The 17,507-nt window shown below is 43.2% G+C and overlaps 1 protein-coding gene across 2 annotated transcripts in view; it reads left to right on the forward strand.

Annotated features, from left to right (window-relative positions):
• LOC126176814 (insulin-like growth factor-binding protein complex acid labile subunit) overlaps window positions 1-17,507 on the forward strand; it is a 233,174-nt gene that overhangs the window by 156,557 nt on the left and 59,110 nt on the right. For both annotated transcript variants that reach the window (XR_007535664.1, XM_049923996.1), the window contains exon 3: window positions 1,028-1,421. Coding sequence is in view for 1 of the 2 variants with exons in the window: in XM_049923996.1 (XP_049779953.1) it covers window positions 1,028-1,421 (394 nt within the window). In the remaining variant the exon portion in view is untranslated. The remainder of the gene's footprint in view (window positions 1-1,027; window positions 1,422-17,507) is intronic.

Here is a 17,507-nt window from a genome sequence, read left to right on the forward strand (position 1 = left end):
CGAGATAATCGACGGATCATCATCAAACAACTCAGTGCTCAACTTGACATCTCTGTTGGTAGTGCTGTCACAATTGTTCACCAGTTGGGATATTCAAAGGTTTGTTCCCGCTGGGTCCCTCGTTGTCTAACCGAACACCATAAAGAGCAAACGAGAACCGTCTGTGCGGAATTGCTTGCTCGTCATGTGGCTGAGGGTGACAATTTCTTGTCAAAGATTGTTACAGGCGATGAAACATGGGTTCATCACTTCGAACCTGAAACAAAACGGCAATCAATGGAGTGGCGCCGCACGCACTCCCCTACCAAGAAAAAGTTTAAAGCCATATCCTCAGCCGGTAAAGTCATGGTTACAGTCTTCTGGGACGCTGAAGGGGTTATTCTGTTCGATGTCCTTCCCCATGGTTAAACGATCAACTCTGAAGTGTGTTGTGCTACTCTTCAGAAATTGAAGAAACGACTTCAGCGTGTTCGTAGGCACAAAAATCTGAACGAACTTCTTCTTCTTCATGACAACGCAAAACCTCACACAAGTCTTCGCACCCGAGAGGAGCTCACAAAACTTCTGTGGACTGTTCTTCCTCATGCACCCTACAGCCCCGATCTCGCGCCGTCGGATTTCCATATGTTTGGCCCAATGAAGGACGCAATCCGTGGGAGGCACTACGCGGATGATGAAGAAGTTATTGATGCAGTACGACGTTGGCTCCGACATCGACCAGTGGAATGGTACCGTGCAGGCATACAGGCCCTCATTTCAAGGTGGCGTAAGGCCGTAGCATTGAATGGAGATTACGTTGAAAAATAGTGTTGTGTAGCTAAAAGATTGGGGAATAACCTGGTGTATTTCAATGCTGAGTAAAACAACCGCTGTTTCAGAAAAAAAATGTGTTGCATTACTTATTGAACTGCCCTCGTATCTCCTGGAGTGACTAACAAACATTTACATTATCATTGATGATAGGGACTCAAAGAAAAAAAAATCATACTTGTCGTGTTTGCTTAGGAGTGTGTTACATGTGTCACAGGTGGGCCATTTCTGGTGGCCCCAGACCTGAGGATTCTGGAACTCAGCCGGTGTGGCATCGCTACCGTGCCGCCTGCTACCTTCCGGAACCTCACCGGCCTCTGGACGCTGCGTCTCAAGGAGAACCGCCTGCGCGCAGTGGACGGCCTCACGGACCTCCCGGAGCTGGAAGTTCTCGATCTCCACGGGAATGAGATCGTCTCCATCCGACCGGAAGCGTTCGTCACTGTGCCCAAGTTGAAGCAGCTGAATGTGAGCAGCAACCCACTGCTGGTGCCGTCCAGCGGCACATTTCTGAACGCGGCCCACCTGTCCTTTCTGGATCTGAGTCGTACTAACGTGACGCGTCTGGGTCCCGATGTCTTCACCGGAACGCCAGCACTCACTGTCCTCAGGTCTGTACTCTCACTCGAGTCACTGGTTGAAGTGGCCAGCTTGGGACGACAGGGTCACGTCTGTCTTGCGTGGCATCACCCAGTTAATCACTGTAGTAATACCAACAGTTTAAATTTAATAATTATTTACGCATTTTGTAAGATCGTGTTTATCCATCGCTAGTGTCACCAAGCGTCCAGAAAATCGAAGATTTGCGCAAGTTTGGAACGTTCCTCCCAGCGGCGCCTGAGAAATTTAAGAATAATCTCTGATGTCATCGATTTCGAGGAATTTTATTATGATTATTCTTATTGTCATTAATGTTATTGCAATCTTGGAACAGAATTGAATATTTATTACAACATTTTATGGTGATTCTACGTTCAGCCCAAGTGTATAGCCGTGTGTATACCATTCCCTGTGGCTTTACTGAAAGCTGATAGCCTTTCAGTGTCTCGAGAGTAGTAGGAAGGGAAAGCACTTGATATCTGCTCGGAAAATACAAAAAAAAAGCCAGAAATCGGTAGATGAGACGTACATGTACAGACAAATGATTACAATTACAGAAATATTGGATGATTTGTTCAAGAGAAAGCCCTCCACAAATTGAGCAAGTAAATAAAGCTTCGGTCCCCCTTTGCCCCTTATGCAAGCAGCTATTCGTTTTGGCATTGATACATAGTCTCGTTGGATATGCTCCTGAGGGATGCAGTGCCAAATTCTATCCAATTGGCGCATTAGATAGTCAATCCAGAGGTGTTTAGAGGGCCCTGCCAGTAATGCTCGAAACGTTCCCAGTTGGAAAGAGATCATGCGGCATTACTGGCCAATGTTGTGTTTGGCAAGCATGAAGACAGGTAATAGATACTCCAGCTGTTTGCGGGCAGGCATTATTTTGCTGAAATGTAAGCCTATGATGAACTGCCATGAAGGGCAACAAAACGGGGCTTAGAATATCGCCGACGTACCGTTGGCTGTAAGCGTACTTCAGATGACACTGTAAGGTATCCTGCTATGAAAAGAAATGGCATCCCGGACCACCATTCCTGGTTGTCGGGCTATATGGCAGGCGACATTCAGGTTGATATCCTACCGCTGTCCATTGCGTCTTCAGACACGTCTTCAGACTGGAATCTCATTGACTGGAGTAGAATTGTCGTTAGTGATGAGTCCCGCTTCGAACTGCGCCCCGATGACTAGTAAAGACCAATTTTCGAAGCTTTTTCTCTCGAAAAAATACTCAAACTTTTCTGAAATTGTAATGATTTGTCTATATGGGTGCATCACATATATCGATTTCCGTCCCTTTCGGATAATTTCCTCGTAGTGCGTTTTTTTTTTTTTTTTTTTTTTTTTTTTTTTTTTTTTGCTCGTAAAGTGTGTGTGGTAATTCTGGAACACTTCATTCCCAGTCAGCGTGCTAAAATTCTGAAAGGAAAATTAATGTTGGATATGTTTCAACTTGCCTCAGACAAGAAGAAACGAACTTGAAGGCCAATTATAATTTAACCTGTGGGGACATAAGTTTCGAAATTGTAGTTATATTGATAAGTGGGTGTGATATTTCAGCGTCAGAAAGGATAAAATTGCTGTAAACTGCTGGAAACTTCTGCGCTCTTTCGACGGCTGATGCAGGTGTTGAATGTATTTTTCACTAATTTTGGCACAGTGGACAAATGAAAGAAACAGATTCAAGAATGGAACTTGCTTAGAATTTTATTATTATGCTAGCTGGCAAACCCGTCAGTTTTCGAGTATTCATTTTGGCAATTTTCTATTAGAAACGAAAACATACACTACTGGCCATTAAAATTGCTACACCAAGAAGAAATGCAGGTGATAAACGAGTATTCATTGGACAAATATATTATACTATAACTGACATGTGATTACATTTTCACGCAATTTGGGTGCATAGATTCTGAGAAATCAGTACACAGAACAACCACCTCTGGCTGTAGTTACGGCCTTGAAACGCCTGGGCATTGACTCAAACAGAGCTTGGATGGCGTGTACAGGTACAGCTGCCCATGCAGCTTCAACACGATACCACAGTTCATCAAGAGTAGTGACTGGCCTATTGTGACGAGCCAGTTGCTCGGCCACCATTGACCAGACGTTTTCAATTGGTGAGAGATCTGGAGAATGTGCTGGCCAGGGCAGCAGTCGAACATTTTCTGTATCCAGAAAGGCCCGTACAGGACCTGCAACATGCGGTCGTGCATTATCCTGCTGAAATGTAGGGTGTCGCAGGGATCGAATGAAGGGTAGAACCACGGGTCGTAACACATCTGAAATGTAACGTCCACTGTTCACAGTGTCGTCAATGCGAACAGGAGGTGACCGAGACATGTAACCAGTGGCACCCCATACCATCACGCCGTGTGGTACGCCAGTATGGCGATGATGAATGTTCATCGCGATGTCGCCAAACACGGATGCGACCATCATGATGGTGTAAACAGAACCTGGGTTCATACGAAAAAATGACGTTTTGCCATTCGTGCACCCAGGTTCGTCACTGAGTACATCACCGCAGGCGCTCCTGTCTGCGATGCAGCACCAAGGGTAGCACCAGCCATGGTCTCCGAACCGATAGTCCATGCTGCTGCAAACGTCGTCGAACTGTTCGTGCAGATAGTTGTTGTCTTGCAAACGTCCCCATCTGTTGACTCAGGGATCGAGACGTGGCTGCACGATCCGTTACAGCCATGCGGATAAGATAACTGTCATCTCGACTGCTAGTGATACGAGGCCGTTGGGATCCAGCACGGCGTTCCGTATTACCCTCCTGAACCCACAGATTCCATATTCTGCTAACAGTCATTGGATCCCGACCAACGCAAGCAGCAATGTCGCGATACGATAAACCGCAATCACGATAGGCTACAATCCGACCTTTATCAAAGTCGGAAACGTGATGGTATGCATTTCTCCTCCTTACACGAGGCACCACAACAACGTTTCACCAGGCAACGCTGATCAGCTACTGTTTGTGTATGAGAAAACGGCTGGAAACTTTCCTCATGTCAGCACGTTGTAGGTGTCGCCACCGGCGCCAACCTTGTGTGAATGCTCTGAAAAGCTAATCATTTGCATATCACAGCATCTTCTTCCTGTCGGTTAAATTTCCCGTCTGTAGCACGTCATCTTCGTGGTGTAGCAATTTTATTGGCCAGTAGTGTAAAATGAAATGTATTTGTAGCGCAATATCGAAAAAATTAATTCCATGTATTTGTGAAAACACCTTTGAAATTATGATACAGTGTCTGTACGATAGGCGCATCTACATCGCGTGTCTACTACGCAATTTTTGTAAACGTTTCTATGGCAACGTCTCTTCATTGCTCTATAGACGGCTATTGTTCTCGCCTACAGACGTTTGCGGTTCGCAGCTGAAAACCATCAAAAGCGCTGTGAGGTATCAAGGATTTGCTTAAAATGACTCGATTGTAGGAGTGTCTTGGTAGTAAACAATAAATGACATACAGAAAATGCATGCATGATGCGACATTTTTTCACGTGTCTCAGTGTTTACGACTTGTGTCTCTTGTACTATGTAGTGTACAATGACATACTTGTGCAGCTACATTCAGCGAGATATGTAGATACTGTCTGCGAAATATGTTGCGAATAGAGTTAGTAGCAAAGAAGTAACAAATTTAAACGTCATGAACAATGCAGCACTTCTTCATTCATCTCAATACTATGTTATATCTCCTGAATTGTGTGTGGTAGCTATGGTATAATCTTTTGGTGCATTTAGCGACATATGCAGATACTGTCTGCGAAATTTATTGCGAATATTCAGTAGCACGGAAGCAATAAATTTAAACGTCATGAAAGTTGCGGCTTTTTATCACGCAGATAGTTGTTTATGGCGTCATATCTCCTGAATCCTGATAGGTGGGTAGTTCCTACCATACAGTGAGTGTTTCAGACAGTTAAGGGATATGTATACCAAGTTTGGTTTAAGTCGGTCCACTCGTTTAGGAGGAGGAGGTATTGAACATAAACGTACAACCATTTTTATAATATGTATGGCTTTCAGAGCTAGCAGAGATTTTAAATATGGTTTGCTGATAAATAAAACTCAAAGGAAATTATCAACGTCCTCATATACGGTATGTAAAGTACTTACATTTTAAAATAATAAAATAATTTTAGCTTCCAACATTTGATATTCTGCTTTGTAATGGCTTTCTATGTTATGTTCAACAGTTTGAATCTTCATGTTCTAGATATCTTTAAAGCGATCTTGCAACCTTAACAGCCACCTATTAAAGTAAGTATATCACTTTAACGTTTCAAAATTATAAAAAATACTACCGGTTTTATTTTAAGTTTCATGTAAAAGGTGCGAATCATTGATCTTCATGTTTTTCTTCTTCTGCACTTCATGGGTTAGGCATTGAGCTTTTTTTTGCCTTCTGAAATTGTCTATCCATTTTTCCGTACGACTCCTAACGTTCTTTCTGTTGGTTTGTAAGCTACTATTAGTTTGGAAAGCTTTTTACTCTCCATTCTTTGTACGTGTTCGTACCAGATATTGTAGAATTTTGGTTAGTCTGCTTTCAATTGGTTCCTACTTTTAGCTCTGTTACTTTCTTTTATGTGGTCCCTTCTTGAGTGGCATTTTATCCTCGCACCCCGCATTTTACTGTTCCTTTTGTAGGTAAGCAGCAACCGAGAAGTGCTGCAAAGAGTATAAGTCTATAAAATTTTACTGTCGTTTCCCGTCTGACCTTATTTTTACACACATTATCAGCAGAATCACAAATATTCCCAAATGTAGCCAATTTTCCATCTAGATCTTTAATATTGTCTAGGCCCATTTTAACATCCTAAATAAGTGATAGATGACTCTTGTTTTAAATCATATTATCTGCTATAATTTTTTTATCGGACGGGATCTTTTCCCCAAAAACCATCACCATAGTATTGGTTTTAGAAATATCAACATCGTATTGCTTACGAAGGTGATTCAGTTGGTAAAGTACACGTTGTAAGTCGTCGTCTTTTTCTTGCAATATCTTGACAGCAGCAGCACAGAGTAAAAATTTAACAAGGTACGTAATATGCGGCTATCTCGACGTATATACCGCTTCCAAGATTCTCGGATGTACTGCCTGATTCAAACGTCTAAGGTCCACGATATTTCGGCGAGGAAACGTTTCGCCATCGTCATGTGGTGCTGATGGAATGACGTACCTATTGCGTACTGGCGGTATTTATATTTGCCGGTCCTCGGATCGGCTCTAGTTGGACCCGGAAAAAACATATTTGACCAACTGCCCGCACAATTGAAGATCGGTGTACAGAACATGAGCACCACACGCGCTTAAAGCGGCCCAACAAATCTGTGAAAGCGGAACGCTGCATCGTAAAAGGGGCATAAAATGAATTACCTACAAACGAAAGTCCTGGCTACCACCGATAAATTTTGGGACTGCGTTTTAAAAGAAGCAACTGAAATCCGGCTGTCGGATTATTTAATGAATAAGGGCACCATCTTCCAAGTGAGCAACGCATGGGGGCTAATACTAAGGTCTTTCAAAAGAGAACGTGACATCCGGACGCGAAAAGCGATAGAGGCAACGAGCAACTGAGACCCTCCCCGAAATTCGCAGCCGCATGCTCTTTCATCACCTATCACGGTGCTGGTCCGGATTGACCCGAACTCTAGACAGTCAGGTATACATTGGGGAGACAAAAGTCAGGGGATGCCTCCTAATATCGTGTCGGACCTTCTTTTGCCCGATGTAGTGCAGCAATTCGACGTGGCATGGACTCAAAAAGTCGTTGGAAGTTCCCTGCAGAAATACGAGGGCAGTTCAATAAGTAATGCAACACATTTTTTTTCTCGGCCAATTTTGGTTGAAAAAACCGGAAATTTCTTGTGGAATATTTTCATACATTACCGCTCCGTCTCGTATAGTTTCATTGACTTCCGACAGGTGGCAGCGCTGTACGGAGCTGTTAAAATGGCGTCTGTAACGGATGTGAGTTGCAAAACAACGGGCAGTGATCGAGTTTCTTTTGGCGGAAAACCAGGGCATCTCAGATATTCATAGGCGCTTGCAGAATGTCCACGGTGATCTGGCAGTGGACAAAAGCACGGTGAGTCGTTGGGCAAAGCGTGTGTCATCATCGCCGCAAGGTCAAGCGAGACTGTCTGATCTCCCGCGTGCGGGCCGGCCGTGCACAGCTGTGACTCCTGCAATGGCGGAGCGTGCGAACACACTCGTCCGAGATGATCGACGGATCACCATCAAACAACTCAGTGCTCAGCTTGACATCTCTGTTGGTAGTGCTGTCACAATTGTTCACCAGTTGGGATATTCAAAGGTTTGTTCCCGCTGGGTCCCTCGTTGTCTAACCGAACACCATAAAGAGCAAAGGAGAACCATCTGTGCGGAATTGCTTGCTCGTCATGTGGCTGAGGGTGACAATTTCTTGTCAAAGATTGTTACAGGCGATGAAACATGGGTTCATCACTTCGAACCCGAAACAAAACGGTAATTAATGGAGTGGCGCCACACCCACTCCCCTACCAAGAAAAAGTTTAAAGCCATACCCTCAGCCGGTAAAGTCATGGTTACAGTCTTCTGGGACGCTGAAGGGGTTATTCTGTGCGATGTCCTTCCCCATGGTCAAACGATCAACCCTGAAGTGTATTGTGCTACTCTTCAGAAATTGAAGAAACGACTTCAGCGTGTTTGTAGGCACAAAAATCTGAACGAACTTCTCCTTCTTCATGACAACGCAAGATCTCACACAAGTGTTCGCACCCGAGAGGAGCTCACAAAACTTCAGTGCACTGTTCTTCCTCATGCACCCTACAGCCCCGATCTCGCACCGTCGGATTTCCATATGTTTGACCCAATGAAGGACGCAATCCGTGGGAGGCACTACGCGGATGATGAAGAAGTTATTGATGCAGTACGACGTTGGCTCCGACATCGACCAGTGGAATGGTACCGTGCAGGCATACAGGCCCTCATTTCAAGGTGGCGTAAGGCCGTAGCATTGAATGGAAAAATAGTGTCGTGTAGCTAAAAGATTGGGGAATAACCTGGTGTATTTCAATGCTGAATAAAACAACCCCTGTTTAAAAAAAAAAATGTGTTGCATTACTTATTCAACTGCCCTCGTATTAAGTCATGCTGCCTCTATAGCCGTTCATAACTGCAAAACTGTTGCCGGTGCAGGGTTTTGTGGATGAACTGAGCTCTCGATTATGTACCATTAATGTCGTATAGAATTCATGTCGGGTGACCTGGGTGGCCAAACAGTTAGCCCGAATTGTCCGGGATGTTCTCCAAACCAATCGCCAACAGTTGTGACCCAGTGACATGGTGCAGTATCATCCATAAAAATTCCATCGTATTTTGGGAACATGAAGTCCATTATTATGGCTGCAAATGACCTCCAAGTAATCGAACATAACCGTTTCCAATGATCGATTCAGTTGGATCAAAGGACTCGGTTCATTCTATGTAAACAAAACCCACACAATTACGGCGCTACCAGTAACTTGCACAGTGCCTCGTTGAGAACTTGGGTTCGTGGCTTCGCGGGCTCTGCGTCACACGTGAACCATACCATCAGCTCTTACCAACTGAAATCGGGGACTGATTTGACCAGACCACGGTTGTCCAGTCGTCTAGTGTCCAACCGATGTGGTCAAGAGCCTAGAAGAGGCTCTGCAGGCCATGTCATGCTCTTAGCAACAGCGCTCATGTCGTTCGCCTGCTACCACAGCCCATTAACACCGAATTTTGCCGCACCGTCCTAACGGATACGTTAGGTTGCTCGTCTGTTTCTGATGTTGCTTGTCTGTTAGCACCGTCAACGACACCGACAAACGACGCTGCTCTCGGTCGTTAAGTGAAGGCCGTCGGCGACCGTGTTGTCTGTGGTGTGAGGTAATACCTGAAATTTAGTATTCTCGGCACACTCTTGACATTGTGGATCTCGGAATGTTGAATTCCCTAACGATTTACAAAATGAAATGTCTCGTGCGTCTAGATCCAACTACCATTCCTTGTTCAAAGTCTGTTAACACCTACCATAGCCACGTCGGAAACCTTTTCACATGAATTACCTGAGTGCAAATGACGGCTCCGCCAATGCACTGTCCTTTTGCACCTTGTGTACTCAGTACTGCCGCCATCTGTATATATTCAGATCGCTATCCAATGACTTTTGTCACCTCAATGTACAGGGCTATTACAAATGATTGAAGCGATTTCATAAATTCACTGTAGCTCCATTCATTGACATATGGTCACGACACACTACAGATACGTAGAAAAACTCATAAAGTTTTGTTCGGCTGAAGCCGCACTTCAGGTTTCTGCCGCCAGAGCGCTCGAGAGCGCAGTGAGACAAAATGGCGACAGGAGGCGAGAAAGCGTATATCGTGCTTGAAATGCACTCACATCAGTCAGTCATAACATTGCAACGACACTTCAGGACGAAGTTCAACAAAGATCCACCAACTGCTAACTCCATTCGGCGATGGTATGCGCAGTTTAAAGCTTCTGGATGCCTCTGTAAGGGGAAATCAACGGGTCGGCCTGCAGTGAACGAAGAAACGGTTGAACGCGTGCGGGCAAGTTTCACGCGTAGCCCGCGGAAGTCGACGATTAAAGCAAGCAGGGAGCTAAACGTACCACAGCCGACGGTTTGGAAAATCTTACGGAAAAGGCTAAAGCAGAAGCCTTACCGTTTACAACTGCTACAAGCCCTGACACCCGATGACAAAGTCAAACGCTTTGAATTTTCTGCGCGGTTGCAAAAGCTCATGGAAGAGGATGCGTTCAGTGCGAAACTTGTTTTCATTGATGAAGCAACATTTTTTCTTAATGGTGAAGTGAACAGACACAATGTGCAAATCTGGGCGGTAGAGAATCCTCACGCAATCGTGCAGCAAATTCGCAATTCACCAAAAGTTAACGTGTTTTGTGCAATCTCACGGTTTAAAGTTTACGGCCCCTTTTTCTTCTGCGAAAAAAAACGTTACAGGACACGTGTATCTAGACATGCTGGAAAATTGGCTCATGCCACAACTGGAGACCGACAGCGCCGACTTCATCTTTCAACAGGATGGTGCTCCACCGCACTTACATCATGATGTTCGTCATTTCTTAAACAGGAGATTGGAAAACCGATGGATCGGTCGTGGTGGAGATCATGATCAGCAATTCATGTCATGGCCTCCACGCTCTCCCGACTTAACCCCATGCGATTTCTTTCTGTGGGATTATGTGAAATATTCAGTGTTTAAACCTCCTCTACCAAGAAACGTGCCAGAACTGCGAGCTCGCATCAACGATGCTTTCGAACTCATTGATGGGGACATGCTGCGCCGAGTGTGGGAGGAACTTGATTATCGGCTTGATGTCTGCCAAATCACTAAAGGGGCACATATCGAACATTTGTGAATGCCTAAAAAAACTTTTTGAGTTTTTGTATGTGTGTGCAAAGCATTGTGAAAATATCTCAAACAATAAAGTTATTGTAGAGCTGTGAAATCGCTTCAATCATTTGTAATAACCCTGTAAATACCACCTGGTGATGGCGGAACGGTCGTTCGCCGAAATATCGTGGACTTTTGATGACTGGCTCCAACAGTACATCCGAGAACCTTGGAAGCATTTTACACGATGTCTTTTCGTATTTTAAATACCTTCCTGTATGTGCCGCCCCCCATGCAGGATAATGTCATTAAAGTAATTGTTATAAAGAATAGTTGATATTCGACACTCTTGTCCTACTCCTTTATTTATTAAAAATTTCTTCTGTTCTTCTTGTATTTTGTATAAGCTTCTTGTCAAATATGGACAATGTATTCGTTCTGCAATAAGTAATAGAGAAAATACGAGAATAAAACCTACAACACACATCGTAATTAAGGTTTGGTCAAAGTATTTGACAATGTGAACAGAAACAAGATGTGAGGGTGCAAACAGGGTCAATTTACGGCCTAAGCGACACAGGCTGCTACTTGGGGCGCCAAGATAAGAGGTGCGTATGATGCGTCACAAATCTTAACATATTGCTAAGTTACCCGATATACAGGGTGATTCAAAAAGAATACCACAACTTTAGGAATTTAAAACTCTGCAACGACAAAAGGCAGAGCTAAGCACTATCTGTCGGCAGATTAAGGGAGCTATAAAGTTTCATTTAGTTGTACATTTGTTCGCTTGAGGCGCTGTTGACTAGGCGTCAGCGTCAGTTGATGCTAAGATGGCGATCGCTCAACAGAAAGTTTTTTGTGTTATTGAGTACGGCAGAAATGAATCGACGACAGTTCTTCAGCGTGCATTTCGAACGACGTATGGTGTTAAACCTCCTGATAGGTGGTGTATCAAACGTTGGTATAAACAGTCAACTATCCGAGGCGATGGATCGGCCGCCAGGCAGCCCGTGACAGAGCACTTCATCACTGGCCTCCAAGAAGCCCTGATCTTACCCCCTGCGATTTTTTCTTATGGGGGTATGTTAAGGATATGGTGTTTCGGCCACCTCTCCCAGCCACCATTGATGATTTGAAACGAGAAATAACAGCAGCTATCCAAACTGTTACGCCTGATATGCTACAGAGAGTGTGGAACGAGTTGGAGTATCGGGTTGATATTGCTCGAGTGTCTGGAGGGGGGCATATTGAACATCTCTGAACTTGTTTTTGAGTGAAAAAAAAACCTTTTTAAATACTCTTTGTAATGATGTATAACAGAAGGTTATATTATGTTTCTTTCATTAAATACACATTTTTAAATTGTGGTATTCTTTTTGAATCACCCTGTATAATAAGACAGAAGTTAAAGTTCAGCATAAGGTTGTGACTAATAAGAGACGAGATATTTTACTGCACACGTGAGAAAAAGTTACGACGTTCTTTCATTTTATTTTGTTCCTTGTAAATTCGTTCGCAACTATACTTTTAAGTTTGCTGGAAATTGAAAATTTGTGGGAAGATCTTATGGGACCAAACTGCTGAGGTCATCGGTCCCTAAGCTTACACACTATTCAGTCTAACGTAAACTGACTTATGCTAAGGACAACAAACACACCCATGCCCGAGGGAGGACTCGAACCTCCTACGGAGGGAGCCGCGCGGACCGTGACAAGGCGGCTTAGACCACGCGGCTACCCAGTGCTGCTAAGTTTGTTGGAGTTGTCGCAGAGCATTTCTAAAGATGTCCCGTAGTATTCTCAGAGTCTTAGCAATGGTACTGTAACTTTGTTTGGAATCTATAGACTGAAAAATGAAATGATGGTATGGCATTGTTGGCCGGGAGGCCCCATTCGGAGGAGTTGCCTGAACATTGCTCACAATTTGTTCTTGTCATATCAGGTACTACATCTTCTCAAATCCATTAAAGAATTCTTGGTATATTGACTGTGGTCTTCATAGACCACCCGGAATCCACCTGCGCTCTAGTACGGCATTTTCTATGGAAAGTGGGCGACGGGCGACAGTCGTCTAATTGTCGTAGATAATAAAATGTTCGTAAAGATAAAAATATTTTCCAAAGAACGATGGTTGTAAGTTTTAACTCTACATCCATTCTTTATAGATCCAAGTGATCTGTGAATCGCCGAACGACATGCCACCCGTGAATTTGTGCCTTGTTCAAGTAAAACACCAATGTGTATTATGAATACTAAGCGAATTATATTCTCAAATGAGCTGTACACTTCTTCCACACATGATTTTCCTCTTACGTATTAAAATCGTCATTTCTAGGAGTAAACGCCGCAGTCCAAAGGCTGCTGAGCTCTCTTGCAGGCGTATTGTTGAAGCTCACTTTTTATATGTTATGGATAATTTATAGGCGCGCTATATTACATGGCAATGGAATCAAGATATCACGATTGTCAATCATAAATACATTAATATGTACGTGGCATGCTAATGTGCATTCTCGGTGTACGTTATTTGTCTTTGGAAACTAGTGAAATTATTGATACAGTCAATATACAAAGAATTCTTTAAAGGATTTGAGAAGATATAGTAGCCTGATGTGACAAGAACAAATTGTGAGCAATGTTCAGGCAACTCCCACAAAAAAGACAATATCCTCTACATCGACCAGATTTTCAAGATTATCATCTTCTACAGAATTAGACGAATATTTTCTACATCAAAAAAATTCCAAGATAGCGACACAGCGTCATCAAGACCACTGAATAACATGAAGATATATAAACCGAACTGCAGGCAATCTTATATGAAATTAAAAACCCAACAAAATGAAATAAGCACCCACTTGTCATGAATAATTGTTGTCACAACAGCACAAGCTACAACTATTGGCGGAAAAGAGCTGTGCTTTCGTACGGCCCACTGTCTCCTTCAGAGGTAGAATGAAAGATTTACAAAAAATGTTTTTGGTAAATACCCCTCAGAATGAGGGGAACAATACAAATATCGATCACATTACACACTTTGCCACTCTCGTAAGATGTTTATGCAGGATGTATCATAATTTGTAGTTGTCACGTTGAGAGGGGCGCCTAAGTGCTGGAATGTATACAGTGCATATCACAGTTAACACTGAAAACTGTAACCGATGAAAGTGTTCGAGGGATAAAGGGGAAAGAGGGCGCTAAATGATACTTCGCTTATGTTAAAAAAAATTCTCGGATCGGCCCTGGGTATAATGGAAAGCAACGGATATCGAGCAAATTACTAACTCCTCGAGTTTAGAAATAATTAAAAGATAGTGAAAACAATCATTCACGCAATTAAAATACACCTAACGGTCTCTATATCAATGTTTTTAAGCACTATGTTACCTAGTGAGATCTCCAATTGCTGATGTGGTTGTCGAGTTCCTCTCGGATGTTTTCCATACTACTGCTAGTCATTTTGGGCGGAGTAAGGCCGCTTCCCCATCTTCAGAAATGTAACTGTTTGGGCTGATTAGTTCATCGGGAAACAATGGGCGTAAGTGTATGACACAAAATCACGGGAAATCATTGAAAATACCTGGTCCGGACAAGGAGACAACGCATTTCGTTTTAGTACTGAGGCAATATTGCTCCATCCAAAATTAAAAGTTATGCAATTAATACTCTTCCATAATTTTAGGGAAGATTTCTCAAATCAAAATAAGGAAAAATGTCCATTTTAATTTACCTCCGAATATATGAGATGAGCATGGAGCGTGCATTTTTCACCTGTGCAGATCTGCCTGCTGCGGCAGTTGAAAAGCATTATCACGGTGAACCATAACAACCGTAGTAAGTCCCGCACTGCGTAATCCGTTGATAGAAGGGGGCCGTGAGTTCAAAGTTATTTGGCTACAATCCTTGCACACAAGGTTTACGGTATGTGTATAACTGCCACTCCACTTGCACTCTTTAAACTATATCCAGCCTTTTTTGCGTGCTTAGTGAAGTAAACAGTTACGATGTTCTGAAGTCAGAAACTCATTACAGATGTTCAAAATGTTTGGAATAGCTCCATTCAGAACATTGCCCCAGACTTGTAACAGGATATGGCCTCGCTAAAAAGAGAAGTCGATTTTTCTTTTTTCTTTCGTATTAGGTCTCCTGCACTATTTGAGTCACAATGTTCGGTGGACAAAGGATATCTCCTGCGTCATACTTGTGGGTAAGGGAGGACCATTTCTATGGCTCACACGTCTACCCAACCTTATTCCTACGACTTTTTATATGTAGGGCAAGCTGAAACAACTGGTTTATACAGCACACATTCGTAATACAGAGACATTTCGTTAGGTATCGTTTCACAGAAGCTGGTGAAATTCTTCGACACCCTCTATTATCTTCATTACCTTTCCACTTTCGAACAACAACTAAATCTTTCCCAGCGAGTCTGCTTTACCTTATTTTATGGCAATGGTCGTATCTCACCCATTGAGAACATTTGGAGCATTGTGTACAGGGCACTCGAACCAGCTCGGAATTCTGACGATCTAACGCACCAGCTGGACAGAATTTGGTACGATATCGCTCACGAGGACATCCACTAACTCTATCAATGTCAGGCGAATAACTGCTTGCATAAGGGCCAAAAGTGGACGAATGCATCACTGACTTGCTGAATTTATGAAGCGCTTTCCCTTGAATAAATCATGCAAATTTTCTGAAACTGTAATCGTTTGTTTGTCTGTACATGTACGTCACATGTACCGATTTCTGTCCCATTCAGATGACTCTTTAATGGTGCGACATTTTTTTTTTTGTCATAGTGTATGGTCATTTGCAAACAGCTGTAGTTTACAGGTTATACGAGATACACGTTCGTGCATAGGCTTCCACTGCCTATCTGCAACTGGGCGATGATTGTTCACAACAGATACCCCACAACTACGTTGTCGCCTCCTCTACAACACCATCTCCGTAAACACAGGCAAAGTTACACAGTCTGAGAAACAAAAGTGAAGCATGCAGGAGGGGAGGAGGAAACGAAACGGAACTTCACAAGTTGAGAGAGTATGCGATGTTAGTACAGCGACTGCAAAATAGAGCCAATTTTGCGAAGAACTTGGCAGTATAAGTCCACTTATCACTATGACACCTGGCCGCTTCTTGCGTGGATGCGTATACTGATTCAGTTGCAAAAGTTGTCGTAAATCCACTGTATCTTCTTGCGAGGCAGCCCAACCTACAACTGTCATAAATGGTCATTAATATTCTGGACACTGCATTGGGACAGCTGCCCCACACATACGATGGGCGTTTGAAAAGTCAGTACAAAGTCCGAGAGATGGCACCATCGGCGCGTATCGAGGTCATGTTTAGTTAGTAGCATCTTTGTAAAGAACGCACGCCAAGTTTCAGCCATATTGGTCTACTTCTTTGTGTTTGGCATTCGTGTGAATCAAGGAAGTCGAATGATTGTCAAAAAATGGACGAAAAAGAATTTCGTGTGGTGTTTAAACATTCCTTTATGAGGCAAAACGCCTCAGGAGACTAAAGAGAAGCTTGATAAACATTACAGTGACTCTGCACCTTCGATTAGAGCAGTTTATAAGTGGTTTCAAAATTTTCGGAATAGCAATATGGGGACAAGTGATGCTGAACTTTCTGGACGCCCTGTGGAGGTTACGACTCTAGAAATCATTAATAAAATCCATGATATGGTGGTGGATGACAGAAGAGTTAAGGTGCGTGGGGTTGCTAGCGCTGTGGGCATCTCGAATAAACGGGTAGAAAATATTTTGCGTAAACATTTAGAAATGAGAAAGCTATCCGCAAGATGGGTTCCGCGATTGCTCATGCTTGACCAAAAACGGAACCGTGTGAAGTGTTGCAAGGATGGTTTGCAGCTGTTCAGGAAGAATCCGCAGGACTTTAAGCGTCGTTTCGTACTGTGGATGAAACATGGATACATTACGATACTCCTGAGACCAAATAACAATCTAATGATTGGGTTAACAAGGGAGACTCTGCACCAAAAAAGGCGAAGACCATTCCTTCGGCCGGAAAGATTATGGCGTCTGTGTTTTGGAATTCGCAAGGGATAATCCTCATCGATTATCTGGAAAAGGGTAAAACTATTACAGGTGAATATTATTCACAGTTATTGGACTGTTTGAAAACCGAGCTGCAAGGAAAACGCCGGCGACTGGACCGCAAAAAAGTCCTTTTCCATCACAACAATGCACGAGCATACAACTCAGCAGTTGTGGTCGCAAAATTAATGGAAATAGGATCCCAACTCGTTCCACATCTCCCCTATTCTCCAGACTTGGCTCTCTCGGACTACTATTTGTTCCCTAACTTGAAGAAATGGCTGGTGAGACAAAGATTTTATTCAAACAGGGAGCTGATTGCAGCAACTAATAGCTATTTTGCAGACTTGGACAATTCCTATTATTCGGAAGGGATCGATAAATTAGAACAGGGTTGGACGAAGTATATAAGTCTGAAAGGAGACTATGTCGAAAAATAAAAAAGGTTTACCCCAAACACATAAGTAGTTTTTATTTTTGCACGGACTTTTCAAACGTCCTTCGTATTCTATGGGGGAATAGATCTGAGGATGTTACTGGCCACAGCAGTACGACATCATGCAGATAGTTCACAGAGACACGTAGCATATGTGACCAAGCATTGTC

Source organism: Schistocerca cancellata, chromosome 3, assembly GCF_023864275.1.
Source record: "Schistocerca cancellata isolate TAMUIC-IGC-003103 chromosome 3, iqSchCanc2.1, whole genome shotgun sequence".
NCBI classification, from domain to species: domain Eukaryota; kingdom Metazoa; phylum Arthropoda; class Insecta; order Orthoptera; family Acrididae; genus Schistocerca; species Schistocerca cancellata.